We start from the raw sequence: 18374 nt of genomic DNA, 5'->3' as shown, positions 1-18374 counted from the left end.
AGTGAAACATCAGTTGCGCTAACTTCTTCCGTTAAACGCAACTATGACTGGAAGAAAGGAGAGAGAAAAATGCGTCCTGCCTCGTCAGCGTCCACTCGCGCGCTGAGGCTGACGTTACAACAATTTGTTTAACATTGAGTAATGCATTTAAACCCATAAAATAAAGAATTCAAAATAAAATGACATAATATATCACTGTGTCAATTGTTGTCTCAATTGGTGCGGTAAAGTTGGTTTTATGTTGGACATTCGTTAGACATTCGCTCTTTTCTTCAGTGTTAATTGATATATAATCGCATATAAAGACGTGGATGATGCTGTATCTCGTTCAAATCACATTATAAATCCTAGTATCAAAAGTTAATTATAATATTAATAGGTGATGTTATTGTTTTTAGAATCAGAAGTGAAAAAGTCCTCACAATGATCCCCACTTGGGCGTTTCAAGTTAGGGAGTGTCTCAAAAGTGCAAAATGCACAACAAAAATATGTGCATTATTCCATTAAACATTAAAACACGATCCTTTTTCATGAGTAGTTGATGTTAGTAAATAGATTAAGTATAGATTAATACAATTATTAACTTTTATATTATTTATATATCTGTTATAAATATGTAAGTAAAGTGAATGTCATATTGAAATAAATATATTTACCTTTGTGGTGGTTTTATCTAAAGAGCTGAAATCACATACAATGTATTTATAAATACATGCAGCATATGATAAACAACTTATATTTGAAAAAAAAAAGTACATTTGTTGTACAATTGTTGTGACATTCTATATAACTTCCTAGTCATTGTGATATGTTCACACACACCTGTCACACATCATACATGAGTTGGATTTTGGAAATGTCATTTTGTCATTTTTTTATGAATTTTTGAAATACACAAATCTATATAACTTCCTGGTCATGTGACCCGATGATGTCACACCAGTTGTGATATGTTCACACACACCTGTCGCACATCATACACCAGTTGGATTTTGGAAATGTCATTTTGTCATTTTTTATGAATTTTTGAAATACACAAATCTATATAACTTCCTGGTCATGTGACCCGATGATGTCACACCAGTAGTGATATGTTCACACACACCTGTCGCACATCATACACCAGTTGGATTTTGGAAATGTCATTTTGTCATTTTTTTATGAATTTTTGAAATACACAAATCTATATAACTTCCTGGTCATGTGACCCGATGATGTCACACCAGTAGTGATATGTTCACACACACCTGTCACACATCATACATGAGTTGGATTTTGGAAATGTCATTTTGTCAATTTTTTATGAATTTTTGAAATACACAAATCTATATAACTTCCTGGTCATGTGACCCGATGATGTCACACCAGTAGTGATATGTTCACACACACCTGTCACACATCATACATGAGTTGGATTTTGGAAATGTCATTTTGTCAATTTTTTATGAATTTTTGAAATACACAAATCTATATAACTTCCTGGTCATGTGACCCGATGATGTCACACCAGTAGTGATATGTTCACACACACCTGTCGCACATCATACACCAGTTGGATTTTGGAAATGTCATTTTGTCATTTTTTTATGAATTTTTGAAATACACAAATCTATATAACTTCCTGGTCATGTGACCCGATGATGTCACACCAGTAGTGATATGTTCACACACACCTGTCACACATCATACATGAGTTGGATTTTGGAAATGTCATTTTGTCAATTTTTTATGAATTTTTGAAATACACAAATCTATATAACTTCCTGGTCATGTGACCCGATGATGTCACACCAGTTGTGATATGTTCACACACACCTGTCACACATCATACACCAGTTGGATTTTGGAAATGTCATTTTGTCAATTTTTTATGAATTTTTGAAATACACAAATCTATATAACTTCCTGGTCATGTGACCCGATGATGTCACACCAGTAGTGATATGTTCACACACACCTGTCACACATCATACACCAGTTGGATTTTGGAAATGTCATTTTGTCATTTTTTTATGAATTTTTGAAATACACAAATCTATATAACTTCCTGGTCATGTGACCCGATGATGTCACACCAGTAGTGATATGTTCACACACACCTGTCACACATCATACATGAGTTGGATTTTGGAAATGTCATTTTGTCAATTTTTTATGAATTTTTGAAATACACAAATCTATATAACTTCCTGGTCATGTGACCCGATGATGTCACACCAGTAGTGATATGTTCACACACACCTGTCACACATCATACATGAGTTGGATTTTGGAAATGTCATTTTGTCATTTTTTTATGAATTTTTGAAATACACAAATCTATATAACTTCCTGGTCATGTGACCCGATGATGTCACACCAGTAGTGATATGTTCACACACACCTGTCACACATCATACATGAGTTGGATTTTGGAAATGTCATTTTGTCAATTTTTTATGAATTTTTGAAATACACAAATCTATATAACTTCCTGGTCATGTGACCCGATGATGTCACACCAGTTGTGATATGTTCACACACACCTGTCACACATCATACACCAGTTGGATTTTGGAAATGTCATTTTGTCAATTTTTTATGAATTTTTGCATTACACAAATCTATATAACTTCCTGGTCATGTGACCCGATGATGTCACACCAGTAGTGATATGTTCACACACACCTGTCACACATCATACACCAGTTGGATTTTGGAAATGTCATTTTGTCATTTTTTTATGAATTTTTGAAATACACAAATCTATATAACTTCCTGGTCATGTGACCCGATGATGTCACACCAGTAGTGATATGTTCACACACACCTGTCACACATCATACATGAGTTGGATTTTGGAAATGTCATTTTGTCATTTTTTTATGAATTTTTGAAATACACAAATCTATATAACTTCCTGGTCATGTGACCCGATGATGTCACACCAGTAGTGATATGTTCACACACACCTGTCACACATCATACATGAGTTGGATTTTGGAAATGTCATTTTGTCAATTTTTTATGAATTTTTGAAATACACAAATCTATATAACTTCCTGGTCATGTGACCCGATGATGTCACACCAGTAGTGATATGTTCACACACACCTGTCACACATCATACATGAGTTGGATTTTGGAAATGTCATTTTGTCATTTTTTATGAATTTTTGAAATACACAAATCTATATAACTTCCTGGTCATGTGACCCGATGATGTCACACCAGTAGTGATATGTTCACACACACCTGTCACACATCATACATGAGTTGGATTTTGGAAATGTCATTTTGTCAATTTTTTATGAATTTTTGAAATACACAAATCTATATAACTTCCTGGTCATGTGACCCGATGATGTCACACCAGTTGTGATATGTTCACACACGCCTGTCACACATCATACACCAGTTGGATTTTGGAAATGTCATTTTGTCAATTTTTTATGAATTTTTGCATTACACAAATCTATATAACTTCCTGGTCATGTGACCCGATGATGTCACACCAGTTGTGATATGTTCACACACACCTGTCACACATCATACATGAGTTGGATTTTGGAAATGTCATTTTGTCATTTTTTATGAATTTTTGAAATACACAAATCTATATAACTTCCTGGTCATGTGACCCGATGATGTCACACCAGTTGTGATATGTTCACACACACCTGTCACACATCATACACCAGTTGGATTTTGGAAATGTCATTTTGTCATTTTTTATGAATTTTTGAAATACACAAATCTATATAACTTCCTGGTCATGTGACCCGATGATGTCACACCAGTAGTGATATGTTCACACACACCTGTCACACATCATACACCAGTTGGATTTTGGAAATGTCATTTTGTCATTTTTTTATGAATTTTTGAAATACACAAATCTATATAACTTCCTGGTCATGTGACCCGATGATGTCACACCAGTAGTGATATGTTCACACACACCTGTCACACATCATACACCAGTTGGATTTTGGAAATGTCATTTTGTCAATTTTTTATGAATTTTTGAAATACACAAATCTATATAACTTCCTGGTCATGTGACCCGATGATGTCACACCAGTTGTGATATGTTCACACACACCTGTCACACATCATACACCAGTTGGATTTTGGAAATGTCATTTTGTCAATTTTTTATGAATTTTTGAAATACACAAATCTATATAACTTCCTGGTCATGTGACCCGATGATGTCACACCAGTTGTGATATGTTCACACACACCTGTCACACATCATACACCAGTTGGATTTTGGAAATGTCATTTTGTCATTTTTTATGAATTTTTGAAATACACAAATCTATATAACTTCCTGGTCATGTGACCCGATGATGTCACACCAGTAGTGATATGTTCACACACACCTGTCACACATCATACACCAGTTGGATTTTGGAAATGTCATTTTGTCAATTTTTTATGAATTTTTGCATTACACAAATCTATATAACTTCCTGGTCATGTGACCCGATGATGTCACACCAGTTGTGATATGTTCACACACACCTGTCACACATCATACACCAGTTGGATTTTGGAAATGTCATTTTGTCATTTTTTATGAATTTTTGCATTACACAAATCTATATAACTTCCTGGTCATGTGACCCGATGATGTCACACCAGTTGTGATATGTTCACACACACCTGTCGCACATCATACACCAGTTGGATTTTGGAAATGTCATTTTGTCATTTTTTTATGAATTTTTGAAATACACAAATCTATATAACTTCCTGGTCATGTGACCCGATGATGTCACACCAGTAGTGATATGTTCACACACACCTGTCGCACATCATACATGAGTTGGATTTTGGAAATGTCATTTTGTCATTTTTTTATGAATTTTTGAATTACACAAATCTATATAACTTCCTGGTCATGTGACCCGATGATGTCACACCAGTTGTGATATGTTCACACACACCTGTCACACATCATACACCAGTTGGATTTGGGAAATGTCATTTTGTCATTTTTTTATGAATTTTTGAAATACACAAATCTATATAACTTCCTGGTCATGTGACCCGATGATGTCACACCAGTAGTGATATGTTCACACACACCTGTCACACATCATACACCAGTTGGATTTTGGAAATGTCATTTTGTCATTTTTTTATGAATTTTTGAAATACACAAATCTATATAACTTCCTGGTCATGTGACCCGATGATGTCACACCAGTTGTGATATGTTCACACACACCTGTCACACATCATACACCAGTTGGATTTGGGAAATGTCATTTTGTCATTTTTTTAATGAATTTTTCAATTACACAAATCTAAATAACTTTCTGGTTATGTGACCTGAAAATTTGTCAAAACCACCCCAATATAGCCACACATTTCTCACCAAATGTACCTGCTCTTTTATTATTTTTACATTTGCATTTGTTAGTTTTACAAAAATTATTATTATTCTAATTATTATTATTATCAGTATTAGGAATAATATGTGGCTAATGTTAAATATAAATTACATTACCCTGTTTGAAATGAAAATCTTTTTTTATTCTTTACTGATTTTTAAAAGGCATTCAACACAACTGAAGATGACGACATTTTTAAGAAACTTAATTTTGTTTACATTTGATTACTATTATCAAAAGTACTGACAACTTTATATAATAGCATCAACAGTTCCCTTTACACATCCCTTTATTTAAGAAAACATACAGAAGTTAAACAATCAACAGTTCGAATTCTTTTTCATTGATTTCTGGTCTTTATTTAAATATTAACAAATGTGAACTAATGGTGTTAGGATCTTGTAATGTCACCATTATGTAGTATTACAGTGGAATAAGTAGTTATATATCTTATATACATAAAACCAAATGTTATATTTCAAAAAGGCCAGAGTTTTTACTAAAATGCTATTTTGATGTTAATAACATACCAATTACACTTGTAAACGTACATAAATAGGTTTTATTGTCATGTACAATAATAATTCCTTTGAATGGAAATGCACATTAATGTACAGTTTGGAAATAATAAATAAATCATCATCTTTTGAGGGTTACTGGATTACAGATATTTGATGTGCTACTTTATTTCAGGCTGAATAGGAACATTTTTTGAAGTTATAGATGTGATAATTGCTTATGCTCCATTGTCCAAACAAAATATATTATTGCTTTTAATTCATTGAACTTTCTGTTCAAGAAAAAAGTTAGATTGGAGTACATTATATTACAAATAAATATTCTATTACAAAGTAAAGGAGTTTTCATATAAGATAATTACAGTTTTTTTCAATTGCTAACAAGCGTTTAGCAATACTTAAAATACTTTTTCTAAACTCTTAACACAGCAACACACATTCATCACACAATTAGCCAAATAGTTAATTTTCTGCCCAAAACCATATTTTGTTAAATAAACACAAACTCTACATTTCAAAATGCTAAAAACCTTTTTCAACACATACTAACTCTATCAAAACACAGCAAACCTGATTCAAAATCATGTCGTTCTGTCAAACACTAGCACTAGTTTTCTATCCAACATGAACATATAGTCAATCAAAGCGCAATGACTCTCAAAATACTAACAGTTGATGGCATTATGAAAACTGCATTACTTGTCATGTTTCAGTTCTACCTGCAGAAAATATGAAATCCATTGTTTTTATAATTCAGTTTCCTTGTACTACAGTAATAGTATAATACATGTAAGCCATTTTTTCTACATTTTTGGTTGAGTGTTGAATGTGTGCATTCTTGGCAACAGAAGTGAGTCATTATTTCATGGAATGTACAGTAGAAAAAGAGAAGAAGAAAGTATCAGAATTGCTCAGGGCAGCTGCTGGTCAGATGAGTCCCCTATGCAGAACTTCAGTTGACCCCTTGGTTGAAATCTTTTTTTTGGGGTTGGGTGTGTGGTGTTGATGTTGCCCTCATAGAGGGTGGGATGGTGTCCCCTTGGTAGTTAGTGCCCTACACAGACCACATATTCTGCATATATGGAACAGTGGTAGTGGAATCGTTGCAGTAAAAGATTTACATGAAGCTTTTACTGAAATGAAAACATGAAACTGCTGCCATTGATCAACAACAAATCCAACATACATGGCCTTTGGTTTCTGGAAGCTTTTTTTTCTGTCAAAGAATAAAAAAGTATAAAAGGTAATTGTGACTTTTTATCTCACAATTCTATTTTTATTTATTTATTTTTATTTTGCAATTGTGAGTTTACATCTCACAATTCTGACTTTTTTTCCTCAGAATTGTGATATATAAACTATAGGAATTGAGTTTAAAAAGTCAGAAATGTGAGATAAAAAGACATTTTACAATTACCTTTTTTATTTTCTATTCATGGCAGAAATAAGCTTTCATAGACTCCACATGTAAGTGAAAAAACAGAGATGCACAATCCAGCACACATTCTTCCTCCTCTCCCATACCTCTTCTTCTCCCTTGTTCTGATCCAACTTCTCCTCTCCTCCATTCTTCTCCCTTACTCAAATACTATTTTCTCTCTGCTCCTCTGTGTTGTTCTTCATCTACACTGAACAAATCTGATTCAGAGTCTTACTGTCCATGTCCATGTAATGAAAAGAAGTTCGACTATGCCTCCAACTGAGACTGGCATCTGCTATTTCGCAATATTTCAGTGATCTGCTAATTAAAAATGTTTATTAATTGTTTCAGTATTTGTTTTTTCTATTTTTTTTAATACTTTTGAGCTGCTGTTGTTGCAAAAGTAGAGGTTTTATACTATATTTAATGATTGGAACATTGGGTCTTCCTTTCTGACTTGCTGAGTTTAAGCATTTGCAAATAAGATGAGAAAGATCCATGATTTTGGTATGAGGTAAGCTTATATGAAAAGAAAATGTAAGAATTTAAAAAATGTGTTAATTGACTGCATTTTGTGTGAAAACGACATGAATTGTGTTAATGGTATCACAACAGACGGATGTTCTGCTAAATGTGTTTAGAGTTTTGAAAATGTGACTACAGAATGGACAAATGTATGTTAGCAACTGAAAAAAAACTGTAACATTGAGTAGGCCTCTACTCAAGTGTTATTAGAATATTTTACAATTGATATAGATAACTGTCTACTTATATGTTATTTAATAATTATTATGGCTTTTTTACTCTAGGCCTATAACCAAAGTCAAGTGGATTGAACAATAACTATTTTTAAACAATTTAAAATTGACATTAACATATATTTGGAAACAATTTCTAAAAGTAAAACTTTAAAATCAGTGCAAACCATGCAAATGTTTAAGATAAACTTTTCTTTTAATGTTTTGTTTTTAAAAAAAAATCCATTGCCACTATTGTTTTGATGTTTTCTAACAAAGAGAAGAAAAAGGTCTACAACTAAACAAATGACATTAATAAATAAATATATAAATAAAATGACATTTCTATTCATATTAGATGTGATGATTATAACAACAAAAAGATTTAAAGACAGCCAACAATTAAAAACTGTCAGAACAAAAACAACAACAACAACAACAAAATCTTTACAGGCCTTTATAAACATTTCACTAAAAAGCAGAAATTTAGTGGATAATTTGGTCGTAACAACCCAAAATAATGGGCCATGGCACATCTTTAGCATTTAGGCTAACTGTTTGCCTGTTGTTTGTCCTTCACCTTTTTAGTGCATCCTGCACAACTCACAGAACCATTCCGTTTCATCAGAAGAATTGCACTGTAGGCCTACACATAAAATGTGAAACCACCTACAACACCTGTCACATTGAATCTGCATGAAGAATACAATAAAGAGAGCAAAGTCATTAGATTAACTTCACTGTTATGTCAAGACATGTTATGTTTTTATTGTTTCTGGATTAATTAATCGTAAATGAACGCAAGCTGCTTTTGTAATAGGTGTGCAATGCTGCATCCATGCCGCTAACTGTGACTTAGGCTAATAATAACAACAGATTTGATTACTCCCTTAAACACACTATAGCTGGGCGCCGCCGCCGTCTACTTTGATTATTTCTTGCAGCTGTAGATATTTACCCAGTCAATCATCTGGACATCTGTCTTGTTTGGGAGGTCTCTCAGCCCACAGGTAGAGCAGAATTCCTCGTTTGATTCTAAGATAAAATGTAAAGTTACTTAATGCATAATATTTCCTAAGTTGGTATAATTAATTAAATTACATTAAAATGCAATGATATATTGATTTGAGCAATAACCTGCTGCAAGCAGAATATCCCGTGCCATCTCTCTTCTGAGGTTTTGTATATTTTCTGCTGAAGGATTTATTTGAAATTCCTGTGGAATGACTGGAAACTGTTTCACAGTTTCCTTTATCATCTTAAAAAAATGTACAAAAAATATAGGCTATAAATATTTTGTTGAAAAAATTAAAAATTACTACTAATAAATTACTTTTACAAGGTTGGGTTTCCAGAAGTACTGATTGCTCATAATTGTTAATAATAGGCCAATTTATCGACATAATTTGAAAACCTTTCCAATAAGGATATCAAGTGTTAATAATTCAAAATGACAAATATTTTAATTATTACTCTGTCTTTGTTTTATATGATTGGTTAAGCTTGAAATTCTGACTGACAACCGCGCTGTTTGGTAGATATAAACACAAGGCGGTAATTTTTCGATCTTTGTGAATTTGCTGATGCAGCAGGCCAGCACAGCACACTCTTGCAGGGAGATTCGTCGTAAAGATTAAAGGCGAAATGTAGGCTATGTTTGGTAAGTACACATTTCAAACACATACATACGTTTCTTGATTACCTTATGCATTTTATTGTAATGTTATTTGTATATTATATATATATATATTTATATATATATTTCAGAGTTATTTCCAAGGTACAAAACAGCTTACGGTTATGAGAACTTTTTCTGTGTCTGGGCTGCATTTACACTGCACGTCTTAATTCCTAAAGGCCCAAACGGTATCAAACGAAGTTGTTTTTCGTTCTTCGTTTAGGGGTAAAACGAAGTTCGAAATGCTTGAGCTGCGATATACTGTAAACGAACATCTGACGGCGCCCACAGTGCTGAGATCGACGTTCAGATGAATAGGCCTATGTAAACTGATTGATTTTACTATTCTCATTTGTAAGTCGCTTTGGATAAAAGCGTCTGCTAAATGATTAAATGTAATGTAAATATGTGCCATGCACTTAATTCCGATTGGTTGACTATATCAATCCATTATGGCGGCGCAGCAATTCATCAATTCAGATGAATGGTAAAGTTTAGCGTCTTTAACTTTTTAACACTTGTTCCTTTTTTAAACACTGTCGTGGGTCATATGGGAGGAATAATCAAAATTGGTTCATTTCATCCATGCAGTGTAAATGCGGCCTAAATTAATGTAGATGACGAAGATGGTTTTCGTTACAACGTATGCTTTTAAATGTCTGATGAGGTCAGTTTCTAAAGAAACGTAATTAATTTATTCATTTTAATACAAGTATTGTAATTGGGTCATTCTGTGACAAAAATGAGCTGGGGAAGTTTCTGAAAATGGGTTGATTTATTTAATATTTTTTCTGTAGAAAGACAAACATAAATAGCAAAGAAAGCAAAAAACATTAAATGTGGGTCACTTTGCATACATCTGATACTTTATTTTCTTCACAGTAAAATCTGAGGAACAACTTATGTTGAGTCTTGAAATGTATTGTGTTTTTCTATTAACACAATTGTATAGAACAATTGTGTTAATAGAATATTTATGTCTGAGTGCCATAAATATTCTTTTTTCCAAAGTATGCTTGTAATTCTAAAAGTATTGAAGGATATTAAGAAATTCTTCTCGATTCTCATTCTTAATCAAATTTCCTTTGGATTTTGTCATTTTCAAGGCTCTATATAGTTTAATCCCATAGATATTGGGATCTCAAAGCAGCTGCTATGTTCAAATTTTTGAATTTTCAAATTAGCAATGGCCAATTCACTTTGCACACAGCTGATGCTTATTGCATTTAAAGAGGAATGTCTGACAAATAAATATTGAAACTAGAAATGTATCTTGTTTCCCTCTATGAATAGAACTGAATAAAACAACCATTTTCAGTGGATTTTTGGTACTCTGAGAGTTAAGTTGAGGCACATTAACTTTAACTCAAAGTGTATTGATAATCTATATATTAATCAGTTTCAAGAATGTTAATTTGAACAGTCAAATTTGCAGTATCGGAACTTCATGTAACTACATTGACATCTCTATATATATGAGACTGAACCATATAGGACCTTCAAACAAAAGATTCCACAAAAGTTTCATAAGAACAAGAATCTAAAGTGTCATTAAGATATCTTGAATTAACAAGACACGTCTTAAATTAAAGACATTTAAACTTCAAAAAATGTTTTTGCCTCTCAGAGAGGTGTTATATTCAATTGTTTTGATAGAGGAAAACAACATACATTTGTAGTTTCAGTGTTATTTATTCTTCAGACATTCCTCTTTAAACACAATAACTATCAGCTGTTTAGAATTTTACAAAAGTGCAAAATTTTAAAAGTGCAACTAATATAGAGTAACCTTAGTAAAACTGTTATGTGAAACAACTTGTTTTAATGAATTAAAAATTGTTTAATATAAGTAAGCACAACAGTATATAACAAATTTTAAATAAGTCTGCTTACCTTTTAAGTTATCTGTTCTTAAAAACATGAACATTAATTGAAGGAAAGACCACAATATGTGGTTGCATTACTCAGTTAAAGAGAGCTGTTTTCCTCAACGTATTAGGGTGCGCTACAAATGAGTGGGTAAGCGAAGTTGCTACCTCACTACAGCAGTACACTTTCACATTGTCTGAGAAAAGCAGTGTATTTTCATAGTTGCAAAATTAACAGACAAATTCTTTTTAAATTCGCCACTATGAAAAATGCACTGCTTTTTATGTGTTAAACAAGTGGCAATGGCATCGGGAAACCCAATCACTCTTTTAGTAGGCCTATGTATCGTGCACAATAATACCTGTAAAACAAATACTCCACAACTGGTAGCATCCTCTTGCACTGTGTGGTTTATGTGACCAGTTTTCCACTCAATATTGACCAGGTCCTCTTTTCCCAGGCGATTGTGACGCATTTTGAAGTACTGTCTGTGTTAGACAACAACTTGCTAAGTAACAATTTGATTTAGATATCCTAAAGATTCCTTTTTTTTTTTTTAAGATTGTATGTGTTAATATTTGTATGAAAAAAATTGCTTACTGAAATTTTTTTGATGCGTTTGTCAGGCTCCTGATGTCAGGTGTAGCACATGCAGGATCCACAACAAAAATTTGTTGTGATGGAAGATGAAGGTACTGTGACAACACAACACATTGAACATGCTTTTTGTAAACAGCAAAGGGACCATTACTGAAAATACTGTGCCATCATGTCCATTACCTATAAACATTTATTTTCACATGAAACTGTATAGTTTTCACACTTTGTTTTTGCTATGTAGTTTTTTGTTAGTTGTCAGTAAAAAGATAGTTCACCCAAAAAAAACAAAAACAAAACAATTGTCATTTACACATGTGTTTCTAAACCTGTATGACTTCTGCTAAACACAAAAGAGAAATACTGAGTCACTTTTTTTAAACATTCCTCAATATAATATAATATAATATAATATAATATAATACATTTTTTTATGCTACTAAGAAAGTCACACAGGCTTGAAATGAGATAAATGCCATTTACAATAACAGAATTGTCAATTTTAGGTGGACTAGCCCTTTATTGCATGCAAGTGGTTACAACAGAAGTCTTTTCAAATCTTTTTTGGAGTCTCAATGGTTAAAGAAAAATGTTATATTCAACGTAGTATATGAAAAATGAAGCAGTCACATTTGAGCTGAAAAACTGTCTATCTTTACTAGTCATTTTTTTTAAAGCTCTGTTTGAATCAGGAATTAATGCATGCAAATCAGTGTATTTAAAAGTAAGTTGCATCACTTACCACAAACTTCCAGTGGATGTCCCTTATATTAAGAAATGTGATAACCCCATCAAATGCTTCAAAATTAACCTGTACAACATAACAAATATGCATGTTTATATCAATATTCAAATAATTAGATTTAATATTTAAGTATATCTTCACACTCACATCCTTTAAGCCTTGTCGAGCCACTTGTTCTCTTTTGCCATAGAAAATTACAAAGGTGGTGTGATGGTTTAACTGATAAATTTTCCCAGACTTGTCATGTTCGTTAAGGACAGAGCGGATGTAACTTTCCATAACCTAAACAATTTGACAACACAACAGTATTGATACTTGCTCTTAAAATCCCTTAGCTGAATTAAATAATATCTTATTTAATAGCTATATTTATTATTTATTATATTCAGTAAAAAACAGCATCTACACTACAAAAACTGACATGTAGAAGTTAAAGGGAGTTCAAAAATGTTTTGCAAATTGTTGCATATTGCTACCAATTTTTTTAGACAAATTTCTACATGTAATTTGTGTATTGTTGATTATTAGATAAGGTAAATGTAATGTAATGCAAATATTATAATAAAGAGCACTTACTTCTCCACATAGTCTATCATGGGGTCGCAAAGACAGAAATTCTTTATGTCTCAACGTCATGTCAAATCTGTAATGGACAGCCTTAACACGTGCTACAATCTGTTCAGTGGCTTGACATTCCCATAGTTTAGTTACCTAAATAAAAAAAATGTTAGTAGATTCTTAGATATTATTAAATGATTTATCTACATTTTGTAAGGTCCCTTTTACCTCTTCAGCAACACCAATGCCTGTATTAACAATGTCTGTCTTGTCCTTTGTGTCACCACACTCACTTGGTGTCTTTTTTGATTTGTGTTTTAGTTTGTGACCATCACATAATTTTGGTGTTGGGACCTGTGCAAAAAAGGTTTTCAGAGGCAAAGTAAGTACGAAAGAAAGATAATTTTGGAAAATGTATATTTATAGTTATTAATTGTAATATTTTAAATGTACCTTTTTAGGAACATATTCTTGTGAAATGTCCTTTGCATTTATCATGCCACTGCTTTCAGTTGTTGGGGTCTGTTTTGGTTTGGGAATGTCATGTTTTTTCTTTGTAGACACCTGCACAAAATATTGTTAGTAGGTGCACAGTCAGTTAAAAACTTTTTTTTTCCTTCTGCTATTTACCTCTTCAGCAACACCAGGAACATCAGGGACACTAAAGGTGGTTTGTGCTGCTCTTTGCACCCCAGGTGTGGGCATTTGAGGTGGAGCTCTGTAAAAGTGTGATTTACCAGCACTTTTATGTTTTTTTGTTGGCCGTTTTCCCCACCTCTCTTCTGCAAAAGCCACATGACCTGATGGCTTATGAGGTCTATTGAGAAGGTCTTCAGGAAGATTGTTATTCATTATGTGTTCCCTGTAACGTCCCTGCAAAGATGTGTGCATTGTCTGAATGAAGTGTGCTGGCCGGACACATGTTTTTTTTTGAAGAATGCATGTTTTCACAATGCCAAACCATTTTTCAACATGACAGTTTGTGTCTCTGGTTTTGGAGTTTTCTGCGGAAGGAAGTAGTGACTCCATGTCACATGCGTATCTTTTTAGATCTCCGAGTAGAACCCCGCTCCAAAGTGGATAGATCCCCAGGTAATTGTCCAGAAGGAACTTGATTACATCTGGACAATAATAAGGATTTTCAACACTCTGATGTTCTTCATTTTCCAAGACAACCATGACATCATCGTAGATCTTCTTGAAAAGTTTGGAAAATGGAGAACCACCAACAATTGTTTTTGATGAATTTTCATCCATCTCCCACTTTTCTGAGTCATCTTCTGTTTGGTCTTGAAGAATAGCATCTTCTTTTGTAATGAGGCCCTCCAAGAATTCAAGACTCTCTGTGACATTTTTACTGACATGTCTTGCGAGGAAAACAATACAGAAGGGTCTGAAAATGGCAAGGGCATCATCCACATTAACAGTGTTTTGCATCCTGGCAAATACATATGTTGCCATCTTTTGCAGCCCTTTGTCGTCTGTCTTCCTTTGAAAAGCTGAAGACACAGCTTTGATGATATGAGCTGCACACAGGTGCAAAACTGTTGCTGATTTTATATCTGCCCAGGTCTTTTGTTTTTGGCAGATGGCATACACCCTATTAAGGTAAGCCGGCATACTTTCTTTATTAAATGCCAAAATTACTCCCTGCATAAGTGCCCAGCTGTAATCGGTCTCCACCTGGTGAATTTGTTGACGGGTGTATTTTGACAGTTTGAGGAGAAACTGCATCAGCCAGAAAGTTATAGGAGGAATGGAATGCTCGCTTGATATCATCTCGCATACTGGAAGTGGAGGTGCATCTCTTCCTTTACCTGGCAAGGTAAGAGCGTAGTATAGGATGGGTTTTGTTTGATGTGGAATTTTGGAAATCACACTCCCAGTGGCATCTAGATAAAGAGTGACAGGGGATCTGTCTCTCAGATTATTCACCAGTATGCCTATTCCTGTTTCTGTGTACATGTGAGCCCCAAAAGGATCCACCTGGAAATGTTGTACATACCCAGGAGTCAAATAAGAGGCAGTGTCACATTGTCGGATTATGGATTGTGTGAGCTGAGTCTCCAGAAGAATGTTGTCATGTTGCTGCATGGCTTTATTGATTTCATGGGAAATGACTTTCAAAATGTTTCTGTTTAGGCTGTGAGTGATGTTACCAGCAAGAAGTTCCTGAATGGGTGTGTTTTGCAGCCTTTTATAATATTCTGTACTTACACCTTGAAGGACAGTTTTTGCTATATTTCCCCTTCTGACATTACTGGCATGTCTGAACTGTTGTTCTTTTTTTAGGTGTAAGATGTTTCCAGTCCGGCACACAGTTAAAGGAATAACTGTTTGATGTTTGGCTGGTTTGGTCTTCATGGTGAAGGAATACCTTGCACGGCATGTTGAAAATTTACATTTTGCACATATTTTTAAGTACCCACACATACGCTTCCGGCTCCCTATTGCTCGGACATGCTGGTATGTAAAGCGGAGGGGACAACAAGGATTTTTTTTCTTGAACTGATTGTACAAGTAGTGGGTCCATGGTTGTCTTAGTTTATTGGAGCATTTCAAAGGGCAAATTTTGTTCCATACCTTTGAATGAAGAAAAACTTTAAATTTAGTTGGTGTTTGTGGCACATGTCTATAAGTTTGGTCCCCTGTTTTTGATTCTGTCTTTTTTTCTGGATTCTTTTTTAGTTCATGGATTGAGTTACTGTGGTTGTCAATTGTTGGAGGAACCTCCATCACCTCAAAGTTGTCACACTCAGTGTCTGTCTGTCCCCAGTCATTGATCTCCTCAGACTCCTCTCTATCCATTTCTGTTTCATCTTTTTCCAAAATCTCTGTCCGCATACTTTTGGTTTCATTTTCCTGTTTCTTTAAACACATTGGTTGTAACGTAGTTCTTATATTTCTCCTGTCATACGTCCATATAATAAAAAGCCATTGCCTGTTTTTTTGTGTATCTTTTCCGAATATTTGGTTGGATAGTGTGTTCCAGATAGGTGATTTCTGAGTAGTGTCTTTGTTTACAATATTTTCAGCTATGAAAATTTTTTTTATCACCTCTGTTCCTCCAGCAGCTTCCCACAAGTCTTTTCTCAATGCACCCTTACCTCTTTTAGATCTTGCCATTGTTCATCACTGATATCATTGATATTTTTATAGTCAACTTTGTTTGTAATGGTCCGACTGGACTTCTATGTAGTCCTTTTATACATTTCTAAGTAGCAGTAGAAGATTCCGATCACAAAATTAGAAAATTGGCAAAGGCATGTGGCTGGTTTGTGTATACTTTACAGGTGTTCATTGTTGTGATGTCAGCAAATTAATAAGAAAATTATATATTTATTATATATTAATAAGAAAATTATATATATTAAAATTATATATTATATAATTTTAATGTGTTTATATATATATATATACAGTATATATAATTTTTTTATATATATATTATATATATATATATATATATATATATATATATATATATATATATATATATATATAAAACTTTGTGAAAGGTCTTTTTTCACATTTTTCTGAAAAAGCTTTTTTACCAATGTCTTTAGAAATTGTCAGAAATGTATTGGTATGCCATGAATATTGAAATGTACAAATGGGACACAACAATATAATTGTTGGGAAATTATAGGATGACATAGACCTGCTTAAAACTGCTTTTTCATGTAAACAGCCTATTTACTAATTCCATTCTAATACTTTACGAATATTAATAGAACATGCCATACATTTAGTATTCTGGATGCAAAAACCATCACAGAGGTTGATGGCAAGAATCTCACACACACGAGCAACAACGGATCAATAACATAAGGTTGTATAATGTTAGTACTAACATTAGTAAACGTACTAACAGTAGTACTAACGTTAGTAAAAAAAAATATCTTTCTGTATTGCCCACAAAATTACAACACGGCTGTGGCTGTTTTCAAGGCTGCCGCCGCAGTTCGGGATCAGTGTCCCCCCCCGCCCCCGATCTGAACACATTAGGCTCTCCAATGTATTCGTGTGATTAAATATGTTAATAAAGCGCGCAAGGGCAAAAACGAGTGTATTCCGCTTGTTTTTACGTTACCTGACATAAATTTAGTACAGACTAATATTTAGGACCAAAACTATCAGTCAGCATCAGCAAGTGTGCATCGGGTCTGCATCAGTTCAGCATCTTGTTAGATAACCAGCACAAATCCCTTATTTTAAAAGTGCTCATGTCAAGCGAAAATGCTGGGAATGAGTGTTTTAAAGAGCAGTCTTGATTATGGCCTCCATTACAGGTATTAAAGGTGGAAAAGTGAACAGTCGTCCATTTTTAAAACGTATAACAGCCAATCAGATGACTTGAACAAAGGATAGTGGCCAATAGTGAGGGAAAGAGGGTAAACATCACCTGATGGAAGTGCATTTATTATAAATTGGCCTTAATGAAATGACATGGTACTGTTCTACCACCCCATGTAATTACCAAATTGTATAGTAGTTTAATGACCGCTGTAGAAATGTTTAATATTTACAGATAACATTGTAGGATACTGGGAAAAATCTGGTTGGGGTATTACAAATATTTAAATGTATATACATCAAAGACGACAGCATCAAATCACATGCAAATTTCAATGTTAATTCAAAGTCTTAAAATAAAAATACCGTATCTCAGCAAACACAACATACATTTTAAATATGCCAAATTGTAAAATGTACAAATTAATGTAAGATAATCCATACAATATTTTTCAAATTTAAACAAAGAGAACTATTTACAGTTATGAATTTGGAAAAGCCTTTCCATAAAAGTGAAATGTAATTGCAGAACCAAAATTTGCATCAAGCAGTGCTGGAAGAATAATGACTTG

At 33.5% G+C, this 18374-nt stretch overlaps 1 protein-coding gene and 1 long non-coding RNA gene across 3 annotated transcripts; one reads left to right on the top strand and one right to left on the bottom strand.

Annotated features, from left to right (window-relative positions):
- Positions 1-8565: 8565 nt before the first annotated feature.
- Positions 8566-14325, bottom strand: LOC125264314. The gene is made up of 11 exons (XM_048183554.1): positions 14137-14325; positions 13960-14070; positions 13735-13860; positions 13525-13659; positions 13096-13230; positions 12946-13014; positions 12207-12301; positions 11968-12094; positions 9197-9317; positions 9018-9094; positions 8566-8751 (listed from the first exon to the last, which is right to left on the bottom strand). The coding sequence occupies exons 1-11, from the start codon at positions 14209-14211 to the stop codon at positions 8644-8646; spliced, it is 1179 nt and encodes a 392-aa protein (XP_048039511.1). The 5' UTR covers positions 14212-14325; the 3' UTR covers positions 8566-8643.
- LOC125264315 lies at positions 12177-16452 on the top strand. 2 transcript variants are annotated; one of them, XR_007184055.1, is made up of 6 exons: positions 12177-12298; positions 13828-13888; positions 14145-15114; positions 15223-15331; positions 15649-15686; positions 15799-16452. It is a non-coding gene; the product is annotated as an uncharacterized LOC125264315 (long non-coding RNA). The 2 variants fall into 2 exon arrangements; XR_007184056.1 differs by having other exon boundaries at positions 14145-15331.
- Positions 16453-18374: the final 1922 nt, after the last annotated feature.

This window comes from Megalobrama amblycephala, linkage group LG3 (genome assembly GCF_018812025.1).
Source record: "Megalobrama amblycephala isolate DHTTF-2021 linkage group LG3, ASM1881202v1, whole genome shotgun sequence".
Taxonomy (NCBI): domain Eukaryota; kingdom Metazoa; phylum Chordata; class Actinopteri; order Cypriniformes; family Xenocyprididae; genus Megalobrama; species Megalobrama amblycephala.
The sequence above is the reverse complement of the archived record's forward strand: the minus strand, read 5'-3'. Positions and strand labels throughout refer to the sequence as shown.

Excerpts from the sequence above, each read along its gene's own strand:
- LOC125264314 (XM_048183554.1), bottom strand. The coding sequence starts at position 14,211 with ATGCCCACACCTGGGGTGCAAAGAGCAGCACAAACCACCTTTAGTGTC. Across the intron at positions 13,660-13,734 it reads GCATTGGTGTTGCTGAAGAG|GTAACTAAACTATGGGAATG; the intron begins GTAAAAGGGACC and ends TTTTTTATTTAG. Across the intron at positions 8,752-9,017 it reads ATGTCCAGATGATTGACTGG|ATTCAATGTGACAGGTGTTG; the intron begins GTAAATATCTAC and ends TTCTTCATGCAG.